At 35.5% G+C, this 16,588-nt stretch overlaps 1 protein-coding gene across 1 annotated transcript in view; it reads left to right on the top strand.

Moving 5' to 3' along the window:
- The window catches only part of ADGRA3 (adhesion G protein-coupled receptor A3), a 124,227-nt gene that overhangs the window by 91,815 nt on the left and 15,824 nt on the right, over window positions 1-16,588 (top strand). The window contains exons 13-15 of the mRNA XM_064366064.1: window positions 5,029-5,242; window positions 5,451-5,659; window positions 15,709-15,833. Of these exons, the coding sequence (XP_064222134.1) occupies window positions 5,029-5,242; window positions 5,451-5,659; window positions 15,709-15,833 (548 nt within the window). The remainder of the gene's footprint in view (window positions 1-5,028; window positions 5,243-5,450; window positions 5,660-15,708; window positions 15,834-16,588) is intronic.

Below are 16,588 nucleotides of genomic sequence, written 5' to 3'. Positions count from 1 at the left end.
CATTTAGCAAATAACTGCTGCCACAGTTCTCTGAGTGCTTCCGTGGCCCTCCTGATCCTTCCCTCAGGACCAGCACCCAGACCTTTCTTTTCACCATTTCGCACCTGAAGGCCTGGTGCCTGCAGAGCAGGAGGCCTCTGGGAGCCTTCCCCTCTGTGCAGGCTGTTCTGTCAGTGCCTGTACCATTTCAGGTTGTTAATGTTGTGAGCATTCTACCTAGATCCACCCCAAATGGAAATTGACCTTGTGCACCCCTTCACACATGTGTCATGTCTCTCCAGAGGCTGTTGAATAGCTTCATCATTTGATGTCTTCCCTTTCCCTCCACAGCACTTCCTACCTCTTCCTTTTGTCCAGCGACAGCAAACTTTCCTTGGTTCCTTTCCCTACCACCTGGTCATTCGCAAGCAGGCTCCTGCTAATTCTCCTACTGGAATCCCTGCTCTTTCCCTGCCTTCCTAGCTCCTGGTGATAACACTCAGCAGAAATGTCACTCCAAGAAATTTTGCCTAATCTCATCCAGATCTCCACTCCCACCCTCATCTCCTTTATAGTTCCTCCTCATTTTTCCCATAATGCTTTGTTCCTCTCTCTCTGTCACTGCCTGTCACACGTGGGAACCTGGGAGCCAAGATGGGTTTCTTGGTTGCCTGAGGGTGAGACTAGTGATGGAGTCATCAGTGACTTTATGACCTGGCTTCAGTTGATCACCAGTTGGTGACAAATTGCCTGATATTTGCCTCCTACTGACGGCATCAATCAAATCTCTTCCAGTTTTTTTCTCAATGAAATGTTTCCTGTCACTGTAGATACCATAATTCAGATATGTTAGCATAAGAAAATGATACCTGTTTTTAGTAAACTACTTTAGTTTTACTGAGGCTTTTGAAAATTAGCTGGTGTTTTGACTTCAAGTATAGTATAGCCAAAAAGGAGAATTCATTAGTTCTTTATTATTTACTTGATCAGAATTTAGAAATCAGTTTTTCTTTATACATCCCAGACATCTAGAGCTTTATTCCACCTGAAGTCTCTTGAATTTTTCAGGTTAGTCATTACGCATCTTCCTGCTTCCTGCCTTCAGTTTTGCCCTTTTTTCAGTCCATCCCTGCTTGGTGAAATTCCTGCTCTTCTCTTTCTGAAATTGCATTTGGATTCTTCCTTCAATTCCTCAGACAGAATTAACCATTGCCTGTTAATCCCCTTGTGTTTTGTTCATTCTTCAGAATAATTATAAGGTGATATAGTGGTGGAGCGAGCTACAGCGAGAAGCCATATGATACGGTGACTAAGACTGTGGTTTCTCTGCAGCCAGACACTCTGGGTTTAGGTTCTCTCCCTGTAACAGCTGTGCAAACGTGGGCAACTACCTTAACCTTTCTGAATGTCAGTTCCTCAGCTGTTTTGTAGATCGTGAAATGGTGCTTAACTCGAAGGGTTGTTGAGAGGGTTAAGTGAGGTAAATATGTAGACATTCACCGCAGTGCCTGGCACAGAGTAAGCCCTCAGTAAGTGGTAGCTCTTACTGTTTTGTTGCTGTTGTTATCTCTTCTTTGTTAGATTATGAATTTTGGGGGACAGGGACCACGGCTAATATATTGCATTGTATGTCTCCAGGTTCTGCGTAATTCCAAGCCCAGAGTAACTAAACATTCAATAAATGTTGAATAAAGTTAATAGTCAAACTGAATTAGCAGAGAAAGTCAGTTAAGAAATTAATTCGGAAGTCAAATGTAATTGATGTTAATCTTCAGCAGTGAGAAAATCAAAAGGTGGTATGCAGTTAATAATTATATACAATAAAATCATTAGGATATATTACAGTATCTGTTTAAAGTCAAGTAAGTGGTGAAGAAAACAGATACATTAGTATTTTATTGTTTTGAACCAGATGCTTCTTTGGCTTATTCTGATTTTCATGTTAGAATTCTATAGACTTTAACCCACAAAGATTTCTGAAAATTTTATTAACTACATAGCGGAGGAAGTCCAGATTTTTTTATAAGGAAAGATGTTAGAATCTAGTGAAAGTATTTGAATTAACCTCCATTATGCTTCTTATCATTTTCCTTTTAGCTTCGTGTCATTATAAATAGTGAAATATAGATGAATTTAGCAAAAAAAAAAAAGATCTGTGTCATTTCATGTGTGTTCATATTTCATCAGTTTTTCGTGTTAAAATGAATACCGAAACTGAATGGTAGAAGTCCAAACACGATGACGTTCAAGATTGTTGTTGGCAAGTTAGTTAAGGCACTACCTCTCCCCCAGTCCCCAGATAACCATCTTCCATGGTGCTGCAGTAACACGGTGAAAAAATACCACTGACAGCTCCTTAGCCTTTTGGGCTTGTCATGTTCATGATCCCATCTCATCTCCACAACCATTTGTTAGAAAGATCATTAGCTGTGTTTGACAGACAAGACTCAGAGAGGTTAAACAATGCGCACTGTTAACCAGCTGCTAAGTGGTGAGACTGGGACCCAAATCCTTTCTTATTTCAGATCCCATGTTCTCTCCATGGCATATGATTTTTCAGTAATAAATATTGGAAACCGAAACTTGTTTTTCCCAAAGGATCTAAAAAGGGATTTTTCTACTTTATTATCTCTCATTCGTGTGTTTGTTATCTATTTCCGTTACTGTATCCATATTTTTTAAAATAAATATGTGGTTAAATGAACTTAGAAACTTTGCGCTTGCCACCCTTGGGCCAAGTAGAAGAAGGTGTAATCATGATAAATGAAATTAAATACACAAGTGTTACATTGTTACTATAAAAATATAAACATTGATAGGGCTGAAGTTTGCCTTACTGGCACCCCTAGGCCACTCTCTATATCCCAGGGAACCTGCGGTATTATTTAGTAATGTTTTATTGGATTTTTAGAAGCCGTAAATGTGTAACAGCCATGAGTATATAGCTCTGGCCCCACAGTAATACGTCCATACTCCTGGGATTTTTTTTGTACATTGTTCTTTTTTCGTTGGTTTTACAAATTTAAACTTGTGTAGGAGACCTTTTTTAATTTCTAGAAAGTACAGATGTTATTTCCTTTTTTAACTGTCTTTTAGAAAATTAAAATGACTTCTTGTAAACCAATTTGATTTATCATGACTAATACTTCCCCAAAGAGCTATGCTTTGTTTTCAAGCCATTTTGTGTGTATAACTATATTATTTTATGAATTTTATAGTTTTTGAGTTCTAATAAATGTGCATTATGTGGTACTTTATCAGGATTTTGAACTTTTAACTAATCTACTTTTTCTCTTTGCATGTGTCATTATGTACTTAGGAGAAATTTATGTACTGAATAGAAATCTAGATTAGTGAATAAATTTATAACAAACTTTTTTTCACATTAGATTCTATTTTTGAGTGAGAAAAGCAGAAACCTCTTTTATACATTTTCTCTAAGAAAATATTTCTACTAAATATTTTCTTGCATCTTCAATTTAAAAGTAGTATTCAAACTTCCAAAATACTTATATTGAAAAGATATTTATAGATATCTGCTATGACCTAACATTGTTAATTTTAAAGTCGATCATTTGCTTAAGTAGAATCATTTTTAAAATAAACATACCATGTAGACATTGTTCATTTCATAAACAGTGAGCTATTTTGATTAAATTCAAGTGCTAGGAACCATTAACACAGAGGTTTCAAAAAGTGAATTAGATTGTCTCCACCCCAAATTCTCATACTCTGGTTAGAGGAACGGACAGTGAGCTACACCATGGGGCTGCAATTGTGCCTTATGACTAACGTGTGCAGAGTGTTGTGTGAGTCCAGAAGAGGGAGCAGCTAAACTGGAGAAGGAACATACTAAGGAGATGTAATTAACTGTCCATAAAAGCCCTACTTCAAGGACTCTGGGTAAAGTCTTCCCTCTGGCTCCTAACCTTTTTTATTCTGATCCACTTTCCATTACACCAATTTAAAAGTTAGTGAGATAAAAGAATAGTGGAGCATTTCAGATAGAGATGCTGGTCTGTGCAGTGTATAAAAAGAATATAGAAGAACTTGAATTGATAACCTCAGTGTAGCTGTGTTTTAGGTTGTGATATAGGAGTGTTCAGAAGACATATCTGAGAAATAGATTTTCATCAAATTATATGGTGAACTTAGGATTTGGGGGCAGTATTATTTAAACATTGCAGAGCCCAGGTGTTATTTAAACTGGAATAACATGATTCGATTTGTTTCTTAAGGGGAAATTCTGTCGAATATGGAATTGAAAGAAGAGAGGCTGGAGGCCAACAGAAAGATTTTGTAATAAATTCTTCAGCTATGGAATGTTTTTAGATGGTTAATTGTTTGCCTCTTTGATGTATAGATTTTTTTATTGAATGCCGAATAATTTATTATTTAAAAATCCTCGGTAAAGAAATCTTAAAAACATTCATTATCAGTCAGCATTTTCAGTTGTTCCTTTGTGTTATTATGTGTTTTTTCTAAATGTGTTTGCTAGTCTCAAGGAAATTTAAGTTTACTGAATCTAAACCTCTATTATGTTTGTATAATTTCATTCTTTTGTTGTTTGATGGTTTGAATTCATCATAAATCACTTTAAAGTTCCATAAGCCCAAATTAATTATACTCACATTTGTGATATGCTACATTTGTGCTTCTTTATCATGTTTTATCATTGTAAAATTGATAGAGCATGATTATTGAGATCCTTGATCTGTTTAATGCTATCTGCTTCAACATATGAATGATATCATGGGAAAATTAACTTTGTAATTGGAAACACTTTTCTTGTTTACTTATTTAACTGTTTAGAGTTTGCATTTCTATTTTATACTTCTATTAATCTATGTTGTTATGTGGTATTGATATTTCGTTTAACTGATGTTTTTTTAACTATTAAATTTTGTATGTACAATTTACAAAATGAAGTCAACCTAATTAGACCATTTTTGTAACTGTCTGACATATTTTTTCTGATTTCTACATACTAATATAGTGAGCTTTGTGTGTGTGTGTGTATATATATATATTTTTTTTTCTTTTTTTCAGAATACTATTGTGGAGGCTTCTATTCAGCTTCCCCCTTCCCTTTTTTCACCAAAGCAAAAAAGAGAACTCAGACCAACTGATGACTCTCTTTATAAGCTTCAACTCTTGGCATTCCGCAATGGAAAGCTTTTTCCAGCCACTGGAAATTCAACAAATTTGGCCGATGACGGAAAACGACGTACTGTGGTTACCCCTGTGATTCTCACCAAAATAGGTTTGTGTGTGACATATGTTATCCTGTAGTCAGTGGACAATAAGGCCTTGCAGTTGACTGTTCCTAAAAATGCTCATTGTAGTGTTTTCTCATTTTAATGGGTCACTAGTGAAAAAAGATCTTGCAGAGTACCCATTACTGTATAAGTTGACATTTAATTGTTTATGAAGTTTGTTTCAGAAATATTTGTATTTCCCATTTTCTCCAGATGGTGTGAATGTAGATACTCACCACATCCCTGTTAATGTGACACTGCGTCGAATTGCACACGGAGCAGATGCTGTTGCAGCCCGGTGGGATTTCGATTTGCTGAACGGACAAGGAGGCTGGAAATCAGATGGGTGCCATATACTCTACTCAGATGAAAATATCACTACGATTCAGTGCTACTCCCTCAGTAACTATGCAGTTTTAATGGTATGGTCGTTGTTAACTTTATGCATAAACACTATTCTAAATTTTTCCTGTGCATAATTAAGCTCAAATGATTTTTTTTTACTTTTAATGTAATTTGCTCCCTTTAATTATACAAGATGATATTTGTTCTAATTCTGATTTTAAAGGGAAATTAAGTTACTACCAAGTGAAATGTCTGGGATTGAATTTGGTATGTAGGAATTTTAAATCCATTTTATAAGTGAATCAGTTAAGCTAGACTTTGACCTTAAAACTTGGAGAGATCTTGATCAGATTCTCTCTGCCCAGAAAGAGTGATTTCATTTGCCCAAGGGTACCCAGTGAGTACTGAAAGATTTCCTACTTTGCAATCTAGTGCTGTTTCCCACTACATGTCATCATTGATAGACTCTTATTTGAATTTAGCACTAATCATGATAATTTCATTTTTGTCATTGCAAGTGACAGTATTGACACAAAGAATGTCTTTTCAGTTTTAATGCCAATCAATCCAGTGTTGTTTTCTGTTATTTGCCATTGTTAACACTTAATTACAGGTTGAGTCTTATCTCTTACCTGAAATGCTTGGGACCAAAAATGTTTTGGACTTTGGATTTTTTTCAGATTTTGGAATATTTGCATTATACTTAGCAGTTCACCATTCCTAATCCAAAAATCTGAAATCCTCCAAGGAGCATTGTCTTTGAAAAGTTTCAGATTTTGAAGCATTTTGGATTTGGATTTTTGGGTTAGGAATACTCAACCTGTAATTTTTTGGGGGTAAAATAACAGTTGTTCATGTATAGGAACATGTCTTTTTATTAATGAGGTCTTTAAATGAATCTGACTCCTGAGCAGGTAATTATGAAATTAACCATGCTAGTTCTTATTTTATATTGTAATTATTATAAATACTGACATCATGAAGCATATTTGGAGTATAGTAGAAGGAATTACTGATGAGTGTGAAAGTCATTTCCCAGAAGTGGTTTGAGGTCAGTCTGAGTGTGAGGAACTTCTATGTTATTTCTGATTCCTGCTGTAAGTCTGTTTTCTAGAAAATGTCTTATCAGTGGTAAATACCTTGAAACATGATATATTTTACATTTTGTGCATTTTCCTTTTTTTTAAAAAATAGCATTTAGCACTAGAAATGATCTTGAAGTAAGCCTGAATTATAAATAATTTTCTTCGACTCTTGCTTTTGTTTTTATTTTCTATTCAACTTATACCTTACCTGGTACACTGGTCAAGCAAGCAGAGAGGTGACTAGATTATTTAGCAGGGCAAAGGGATTATCTTCTCAGTGACATAATTGAGCATTTTATACAAGTGCAGGCAATATATTTAAACATGTATGTTATCTGGCCCAGCTGACAGTGGGTGGATTTTACGCTAGTTAGACTTGCTGTATTTATATAGACCCTTTATTCCTTTGGGAGTAACTTTAGTGTTGATAGTTTATGATTCTGATTCTCTTTCTAAATGGAGGATGTCTTGATTTCTGTATGTCCGAGTCTGGTTTATGTAAGTTCACATTTTATTATTGTGTAGTCACCTTTTATTTTTTACTTTTTTTGAGACAGAGTCTCACTCTGGTTTCCCAGGCTGGAGTGCAGTGGTGCAATCTTGGCTCAATGCAGCTTCTGCCTCCTGGGCTCAGGTGATTCTCTTACCTCAGCCTCCCAAGTAGCTGGGATTACAGGTGTGCACCGCCGCCATACCCAGCTAATTTTTATAATTTTAGTGGAGACAGGGTTTCACCATGTTGCCCAGGCTGGTCTCAAACTCCTGGACTCAAGTGATCTCCCTGCCAGAAGCTGGCAAAGTGCTAGAATTATAGGCGTGAGCCACTGCCACCTTTTAAATTAAAGCATGAAGTGTTAAAGTATGTGGCATTTTCTCTTCTATTTTGAAAGTGTTTTGTCATTCAGATTTTGAGCACGAGATAAACTGTGATGTACTGACGAGAAATAATAGAGATTCAACATTGACAGAAATTTATATAATAGTTAACAAGAAAAAATTGAGCAAAATAAATGAAACACAAAACATACACAAAAATACATTTTATAAGCCTTTGCTATGATATTGCACCATGTGAAACTCTTATTTTTATTTAATACCAGTTTAAAGCATCTATTTTTGAACTTCCTAGCTGTTCTTCTAAACTATTTAAATTAGTATAATCCTTTTCTGGAAGGAATAAGCTATTCTTTTATCTTTCAGACTTTTAATCTTAAAAAATGTAATACACAATTCTTTAAAGCTAAAATGGAGTATACTAAGTTTTTTTTCTTTTTCAGACTTTTTTCTTTTCTTAAATGTTATTGTGCCATCTAGAGGCAGCAAAGAGAAATGTATTTGAAATAGTTGACAAAATTCTGTTGTAGTTGCTGCATGGGAGTTAGAGATGCTAATTAAACATAAAGAAAAAGTTAACGAAATTATACCCACTTTTAAGTAGTTAAAGTTATGTTTAGGATTGAAGAAATAGCTTTTAAAAATTAGAAAGCAATATCTTTTTTCTTATATCTTTAAAAAATTAATAAAATCCTATTTTTCTTGAATACCATCTTAATATATCATTTTATATAGCAAGTCTAAATTCCTGTCTTGGGATAGAGTCCTTTAAACTTTTCTTTATCTGGTTTTAAAGAGTTCTGAATTTTTAACAAATGAGACATAAAGAATATACTTGTTCATAAGTCTGGGATAGATACCAAAGTTTGATTTAGTGTACATCCTGTTATACCAGTTACTTACTAAGGTCTCACTGGGAGCCAGAAAAAGAAAAATTAAGCAGAAATTAGGTTTCTTCAATGTTATGATCTGAAATAGCCATTTAGGGCAGGAAGATTCACAGCAGCTGGTGTCTGTAGGAAAACACAAAGAAAACTGAATGGAGTAGGGTAATGATTAGGTTCAAACTATGTCTTAGTACTTTAATCGGTAATGGTGAAAATAAGGTAATTTATATACCCTGATTTCTCTTTCGTTACTGTGTTTCATTTTCATAAAAATAGGAAAGTAGAGCATTCATTTTCTTTTTCTAGTGATGCTTTTATATTTGTTTATATAAAACATGCTGAATACCATCATAATGTCATTTTATAAATTAAGATCATATTCAGATCAACTTTGATTTCATTTACTCTGTAATTGAACATACATGCTAGTGATGTTTTTGTTTAAATAATTTTCAGATAAGTACTCTACTCACATGGATCGAATGTCTTATTTATTTCTACACATTAACATGCAGTGAAAGCTAGATCTCCTACCCATCTCTCCATCACACCCATAAGTGACTACTATTTCTTTCTTGTGTATTGTTGAGGAGACCATCGTGTTTTTGGAAACAAAAATGAATGTATGGTCCCATTTTCTCACATTTTTGTACAAAGGTTGCATGCTACACACACTGTTCTAAACCATGTTTTTTTCTGGGGAGCAACTTAACTATGTATCTAGTGATGATACATTGTTATGATGTATCTTAAAAAGGATGATGATGGTGGTAGTGGTGGCCAGTCTTTATTAAGTACTTATGTGTCAGCCTCTCCTCTGTTGCCTTTATATGCATTCACTTACTCAGCTCTTACAACAGCCTCATGAGATATATAGTATTGTTGTCATCACCCCCAGTGGACAAATGCAGAAACTGGGCACAGAGAGGTTAAATGCCATGCTTACAAAGCTAGTGTTGGGACTGAGATTTGAATTCACAGTCTCATTTTAGAATCTGTGTTATTAATACCTCTGCTGAATCTCCTTTCTGAAATCCTCTCAAATCAATATATGAGTTTCCTCATTCTTTCTTATCTCTGGATATTACGTTTCTACCATAATTTATTTAGATATTTCTCTGTTGTGTTTGTTTCCAGTGGGTTGTACAATATCATTTTGCACATTTAATTGAGCATCTGCGGGACGAATTCTCCAGAATGGAATTAATAATCAAAGGGACCAACTGTTTTTCCTTTTTCATTAAATTGAGGTATTGAGCAAAGTGCACAAATATTGATATTTTTACAGAAGAATGTATATGAAGAAGATTTGTACTAAAGTCCTGCGTAGTGCTCTTGTGTTTTGCTATATTCAGTTTCTGCCACCATCTCTAGATACCACTCTTTGGATGTCCACCATAGATAAGTTTGGCCTGTTTTTAGACTTTAGGTGTGTAATATGTACACTTGTGTCTTGTTTCTTTCTTATCATTACGTGGATGAGATTTATCTTTGTTTTTGCATTTAGCAGCAGTTTTTTCTCTTCCATTGCTAAGTAGTAGTTCATTGCATGAATATGCCAAAGTTTGTTCATGTTATCATTGATAGCCATTTCTGTTTCTAGGCTTTGGCTGTCAAGAAAAAGCTGCTGTGAGTACACATGTATATGTTTTATGATGGGCATGTACACTCAGGAGTGAAATTGCTAGGTTGTAGGCCTTCCATACATTTAGATTTAAATAGCTAAAGCCATGCAATTGACCAGAGTGGTTATACTAGTTTATGGTCTCAACAGTAATGAGAGTTCCAGGTGCTCTACATTTTTGCCATGTTGGAATTGTCGATCTTCAGTTTTAGTCTTCTGATGGTAGTATTGTGATATATCACTGTCATTTTAATTTTCATTTCTCTGGTGACTATTGATGTTGAGCACTTCTTTATTTTTTTATTGGCGGCTCGAGTATCCCCTTTTTGTGAAGTTGCTGTTCAAGTCTTGCTGCCTATTTTAAATTTTGTTGTCTTTCATTTTCTTTAATTATTTATAGGACTTCTTAATATGACTTCTGAATTGAGCTCCCTGTTAGAGTTATGTGTGGCATATATCTTCTCCCAGTTCATGCCTTTTTTTTCCCCTCAATATTGTCTTTTTATGAAGAGAGTTTCTTAATTTTTTTGAAGTACAATTTCTTAGTGTTTTTTATTTTTTCAGTTAATGCTGTTTATGTCCTAGTTAAGATTATGAAGATATTCTCTTTTGTTTTCTTCAAGAAGCTTTAATGTGTTTTACCTTTTACATTTAGATCCATGATTTGACTGGAATTGATTTTTCGTTGGTGTGAGGTAGAGGGAATAAAATCTTTAACTTTATGTTCTTTGTTCCTTGGCGGGGGGAAAAGCCACATAGCAGTAAGTCATAGTCCGTAGTCCTCTTTTAAAATTTTTGTTTGTTTTTTTTTTTACATTTCTGATTTCAGTTCTATTTTAAAATTTTTTTGGTAAACTCTTACTATAATTCTTTATACCCTGACACACAGAGTGCCCTGATATGTTTTCTTTGAGTTCCTTTCCATTGTTCAGATCCTGGTGAATTTAGACAATTGCTAATTTAAATTTTTCTTATTATCGATACAGTGATAATTATGGAAATCTTCTACTGATTTTATATTCAGAAATTCTCAGACTTGAAGTAATACTTGTAAATATATGAGTCTCTGTCAAGTAAACAGTTTTAAAAACTCTTTTTCCATTTATTTGAGTCTTAGTAATGATCATCTTTGTCTTTTTTAACACACTTTTGATGTTTAATTTCTTTGCATTGGTGCCGCTAACTTCTGTGGAGAACTTTATTTTTCACTTCCTGGCTTAGTTATTAAAGTTTGTATCACACAGAAGAGTAACTAAAAAGATTACTGTTTTGTGGTAGACTATGGTCATGTGGGTGCTGGAGGGCAGAGACATTTTCTATTTTATTTATTACTGTGTTGCAAATGTGAGCAACAGATTTGCTTTTTCTACTCAAAGGTGTCTCATACTACCATTTTTGTATAGTGTGTTTAGTAATGTTTTTGTTGTTATCATAAAGCCTATGTTTATTTACTACCACAATTGAAAATAATTTGATTCAGATTTCTGCTTCCGCTCTTTCATTATAGAGCTTTGACCTGTTTACTGTCTTGGTATCCTAAAATTCTCAGTTGCCTTACATATTTTTACATTCTTTTGTATTACCCAATCTAGCCAGATTTTTTTTTAAGGTGAGAAAGCTAAGAATGGCTTTTAAATATTTTAGTAGTTCTATTTTACATGGTTAATACTACCTGCATAACAGCTTTGATTTGCCTCTTGGCCCCCAAAGTCCACAGTATTTACTATCTGACCCTTTATACTTTCCCTAGGTTCAGTTTTCAGCAGGGGACCTCTTTGCATGTGGGCAGGTCAAAATGCTCTTTTGAAATTAATAACAGAATAATAAGGAACTGAAACAACTCAACATTTAAAAAGAATGTGAGTTTAGAAATGGGCAAATGATCTGACTAGACATTCTGAAAAGACATACAAATGACCAACAGGTATATGAAAAAATACCATCACTAGTCATCAGGAAAATACAAATCAAAACCACAATGAGATATCTCACCCCAATTAAATGGTTTGTATCAAAAAAACAAAAAATAGGAGAATGTTGAGACGGGAACTCTTATATATCATTGGTGGAATTGTAAATTAGTACAACAATTACAGAAAATAGTTTGTAAGTTTCTTAAAAATCTAAACATAGAGCCACCATATGATCCAGCAGTTTCACTGCTGAGTATCTATTCAAAAGAAAGGAAATCAGTATATTGAAGAGATACCTTCACTCACATTTACTGCAGCACTGTTCACAATAGCCAAGCTGTAGAATCAACCTAAGTGTTCATCAGTCCATCGACAGACAAATGGGTAAAGCAAATGTGGCATATATACACACGATGTGGTATATATACACAAAAGCAAATATACTATTCATTCATAAAAAAGAATGAAATCTTGTCATTTGCAGCAATATGGATGAGCCTGGAAGTCATTTTGTTAAGTGAAATAAGCCAGGTACAGAATGACAAATAGTGTATATTTTCACTCATATGTGGGAACTGAAAAATTTGATCTCATGGAGGTAGCAAGTAAAATGGTAAATACCAGAGGCTGGGAAGGGAAGGATCTGGGAAGAGGAGGTGAAGAGATTTTGGCTAATGAGTACACAAATACAGATAGAAGGAGTAAATTCTGACGTTTGATAGCATGGTAGGATGACCGTAGTTATCAATAGCTTATTGCATATTTCATATTTCCCAATTACTTTTATTTGGTCATTATACATTATATGTGTGGATCAAAATATTACATGTATGGCATCAATATGCACAGTTATTACATATCAATAAAAACATGTTGAGGAAAAAATGTCCCTGTGAAAGCAGTGCCCTGTGTGACCAGTGACAGAGGTACTCATGCCTTTCTTCAGTCCTTGTTGCCCTCTGATTCAACATCTTGTTTCTTTTTCATTCTATGTCACATTTGTTTAGCTTTTGAAAAATATCAGTTTCTTTTGAATTTTAACTTTTTATTTTTTTAGATAAGGGTCTCGCTCTGTTGCCCAGGTTGGAGTGCAGTGGTGCCATCTCAGCTCACTGCAGCCTCAACCTCCCTAGCTCAAGTGATCCTCCTACCTCAACCTCCTGAGTAGTTGGGATTACAGGCGCCCACCACCATGCCTGGCTGATGTTTTTATTTTTATTTTTTGGAGAGATGGGATCTCACTGTGTTGCTCAGGCTGGTTTCGAACTCCTGGCCTCAAGCAATCCTCCTGCCTTGAGCTTCCCAAAACTCTGAAATTATAGACATGAGTCACTGTGCCTGGCCAAAAATAACTGATTTCTTTTCAATTTGAATACCATATAGAGTATATTTTGAGAACGAAATTGGCTCTTAGTCAAATGTTTTATTTGATGATATCCAGCTCCCTGTGTTGTCACTCTCTGCCAGGGGCTATTTAAGGCACTTTTACTGCCTTTCTTCTACCCCTTCTCCAACCCCCCTGAGATGATTAGAGGAGTCTCCATTTTCTAGTGAGCTAACTGCCCCAAGTCTTACAGCTGGTAAACGGCAGTGTGTTATTGAACATTTCCTGCAGTCATCTAAAGCAGACAGTGCACGAAGAGTTGAGAAGCTAAACTAGATATTGCAAATTTATCCTGTTATTAGTTCTGTACTGGAATAGAAGCTTTTCATTGAAATTGGATGAAAATAGGTCTACTCTCACTAGCATCTAACTGGTTTTCATTTTCTCAACATTTCTTTGAATTTCCCCACTAATATTTTGGACTTTTAAGAGAATGCAAATATTTTGAAGCCATATATTACAGACTAGTGTTATGGTCATCTTACAAAGGCAGATTGCTCAGAATTGGTCCTGATAGGCTTTTCTCTGGTCTTTTCCCTTCTGTGTACTTAATTTATAGACTGCAGGGCCTCAAAGCACTGGAACTGTGTTCTGCCAATTCCTGTATATCCATTACTTGGCACTGTGCCTGGCCGTGGCAGACACTCAACATTTGTCAAGTTAATGGGTGAATTGTAAGTTTGAGGCTCATCAGAGTATAGGGGAGTAGTTTAGCTGGAATTCAGTTTCCTGTGTTCTCGGCTTTGCTTCCCACTTACTGTGATTTTTGTCATTAACTGTTCAGCATTTGATAAGGTGAGGGGTTTGTTCGGCATCTTGATATGATCTTTTTAGATCTATAATTGTAGATTGTGAACTTCTGATTCTTCCCTGGGAAAATTTGCCCCTTCCTTTCCTACTCTGTTGAGGTCATCTTCCATTTCCTTGTCTGATTGTCATCTATTCTCTTTCTTTTTGTTTTTAATCTAGCTTTTCTTGTTTCAGATATTTTATTACAAGAACTTCCTAATTGGAGGTAAATCCACTGTGGGCTCCTTCCCTTATTCAGTGTCACATTTTAGCTTTAAGAGTCAATGTGGTAAGAGAATTTAGTGAAGAGATCTGGTAAACCTACAGCTTTGGCTCCTACAACCCCAATTATCTGGCATGACGGCCAGGGTGGAGATGTTTTTCCAGCTTGCTATGGTCCTTTTTAAAGAGGGTAGCTTTAAGATGCCTATTGTTTTCATTTCAGAGAGCCAGTTGTATTTGGGAGCAGGGACTTGGCAGCCAAGCTCCTTTGAATCTAATCCTTAAGGCATGTAACTTCTGTGCCTCAGTTTTTTAACTTACAAAATGGGGCTAATATAATATACTTACCTCATACAGTTATAGTGCTGGACACAGGCAATGCTGGGATTATGGTAAATGTTCTATAAGTGACATGCTGTTATTGCTTATTTATTATTTTAAATTATTTTTCTTTTGAGAAAGGGTCTTGGTATGTGGCCCAGACTGGAGTGCAGTGGTGCTATCTTGGATCACTGCAGCCTTGACCTCCTGGGCTCAAGCAGTCCTCCCACTTCAGCCTACTGAGTAGCTGGGACTACAGGTGCATACCATCATGCCTGTCTAATTTTTTTAAATATACTTTTTGTAGAAATGGGATCTCCTTGTATTGCCCATGGTGGTCTCAAGCTCCTGGGCTCAAGCCATCTGCCCACCTCAGCCTCTCAAAGTGCTGGGATTACAGGTGTGAGCCACTGTGCTTTATTGATTTTTGGGCTCTTACAATGCTCTTCCTCTTTGCTGCCTTAACTGTGCTGTACTTCATCAAACGTTGTTATGATCTGGGTGTATGTGTGTCTCCCCTGTGATTTTCACCTCTTCAGGGGCAGGAACCATGTTTTGTCTTATCTTTATATCTCCAGTACCCTATGCAGTGTGTGGTCCATTTGTATTTGAGGAACTTGAAGTTGAACTTCACTACACATAGAGAGGTGTCTTTGGGCTTTGTAGACTCAAAGATAGTGCTCTCATTGTGTGTGATCAGCTAGTGAATATGCATAGTGATAACTGAGCTTAAAGGGCATTGAAAAGTATGAAATCTGGTTATCCTTTCTGAATTGCCCAAATATAGGGGGCTGCTTTCTCTTTTACCCTCATAGCAGAGTCAACATTCCAGCTTATAAAGTAGATGGTCCACTGTAAAATGAGGGTATGCCATAAGCAGTTAACACAATAGAAGTTAGGAAAGCAAAGTGTTAGGAAAACAGCATGAAACATTAATCTGAATAAAATAAAGAAACACAAGGGCCAGAGTTTTTGTTTATTGATATGTTTTGGTCACTCAAAAAAAATCTCAGTAGTTAAATGTCGAGAGAAGTGCTGCTAGAATGAATCTTTCTTTTTGCCCCTAGGATTTGACGGGATCTGAACTATACACCCAGGCAGCCAGCCTCCTGCATCCCATGGTTTATACTACTGCTGTCATTCTCCTCTTATGTCTCTTAGCCGTCATTGTCAGTTACATATACCATCACAGGTAAGAAATACAGCTTGACAAACTAGATCCACAGACTTTGATTTGAAGGACTTTATTTCACATGTAATTTGGATAAAAGTGAGTTTGTTATCATGCTGTCTTTCCAAAGTAAGAATGATTACTTTAGAATACATTCATGCCTTCTTCATTTTGTGCCATTAGAGACACACACATCATTAGTATTTGGGATGATAAATTCAATTTTTACAGTATCTAGTGTGTTTGCTGGGTTCATATCTAGAAAAGAATATGGGAAATATGTGTTGGAGACTGTGGGGCGGCTCACAGGAGCAACAGGATGTAAAGTAAGGCAGACGTTTCTTACCTGCAGAGGCACCTAAAGAGGCATCTCTAGTATCAGACTGTATTATTACTCTCATTTTATGACTTTTTGCCTATTATGATAGTCTTTATTTTATAGATGGCATTTTTAAGAAAGTTTGTGCCATTTAAGCATGGGATATGTTTTTTGTTAATTGGACGCAAAGCTACAGAAACTTGTATTTTGTGGTAGGAAATAATGAACTAAAGGATTTGCTAAGCAGAAGTTCACTTTATAAAATGTTTTGCTAGAATGGATTTTCCTTTTTGAGCTAGACGTATGTGGCATTTCTTGACATTTAGTCAAGAAACAAAAGGAGATTTTATATATATATATATATATATATGACAGACTTCAACATTTTGTTATGAAAGTCCAGGAAGAAATGCATTGAGTTTTAGACCTATGCCAGTAGGTCAAAAAAAAAGACCCA

Source organism: Aotus nancymaae, unplaced genomic scaffold (genome assembly GCF_030222135.1).
Source record: "Aotus nancymaae isolate 86718 unplaced genomic scaffold, 86718_ANA_hifiasm-v0.15.2.pri h1tg000006l, whole genome shotgun sequence".
Classification (NCBI taxonomy): Eukaryota; Metazoa; Chordata; class Mammalia; order Primates; family Aotidae; genus Aotus; species Aotus nancymaae.
Note: the sequence above shows the minus strand (reverse complement) of the source record. Positions and strands in the feature narration are given on the sequence as shown.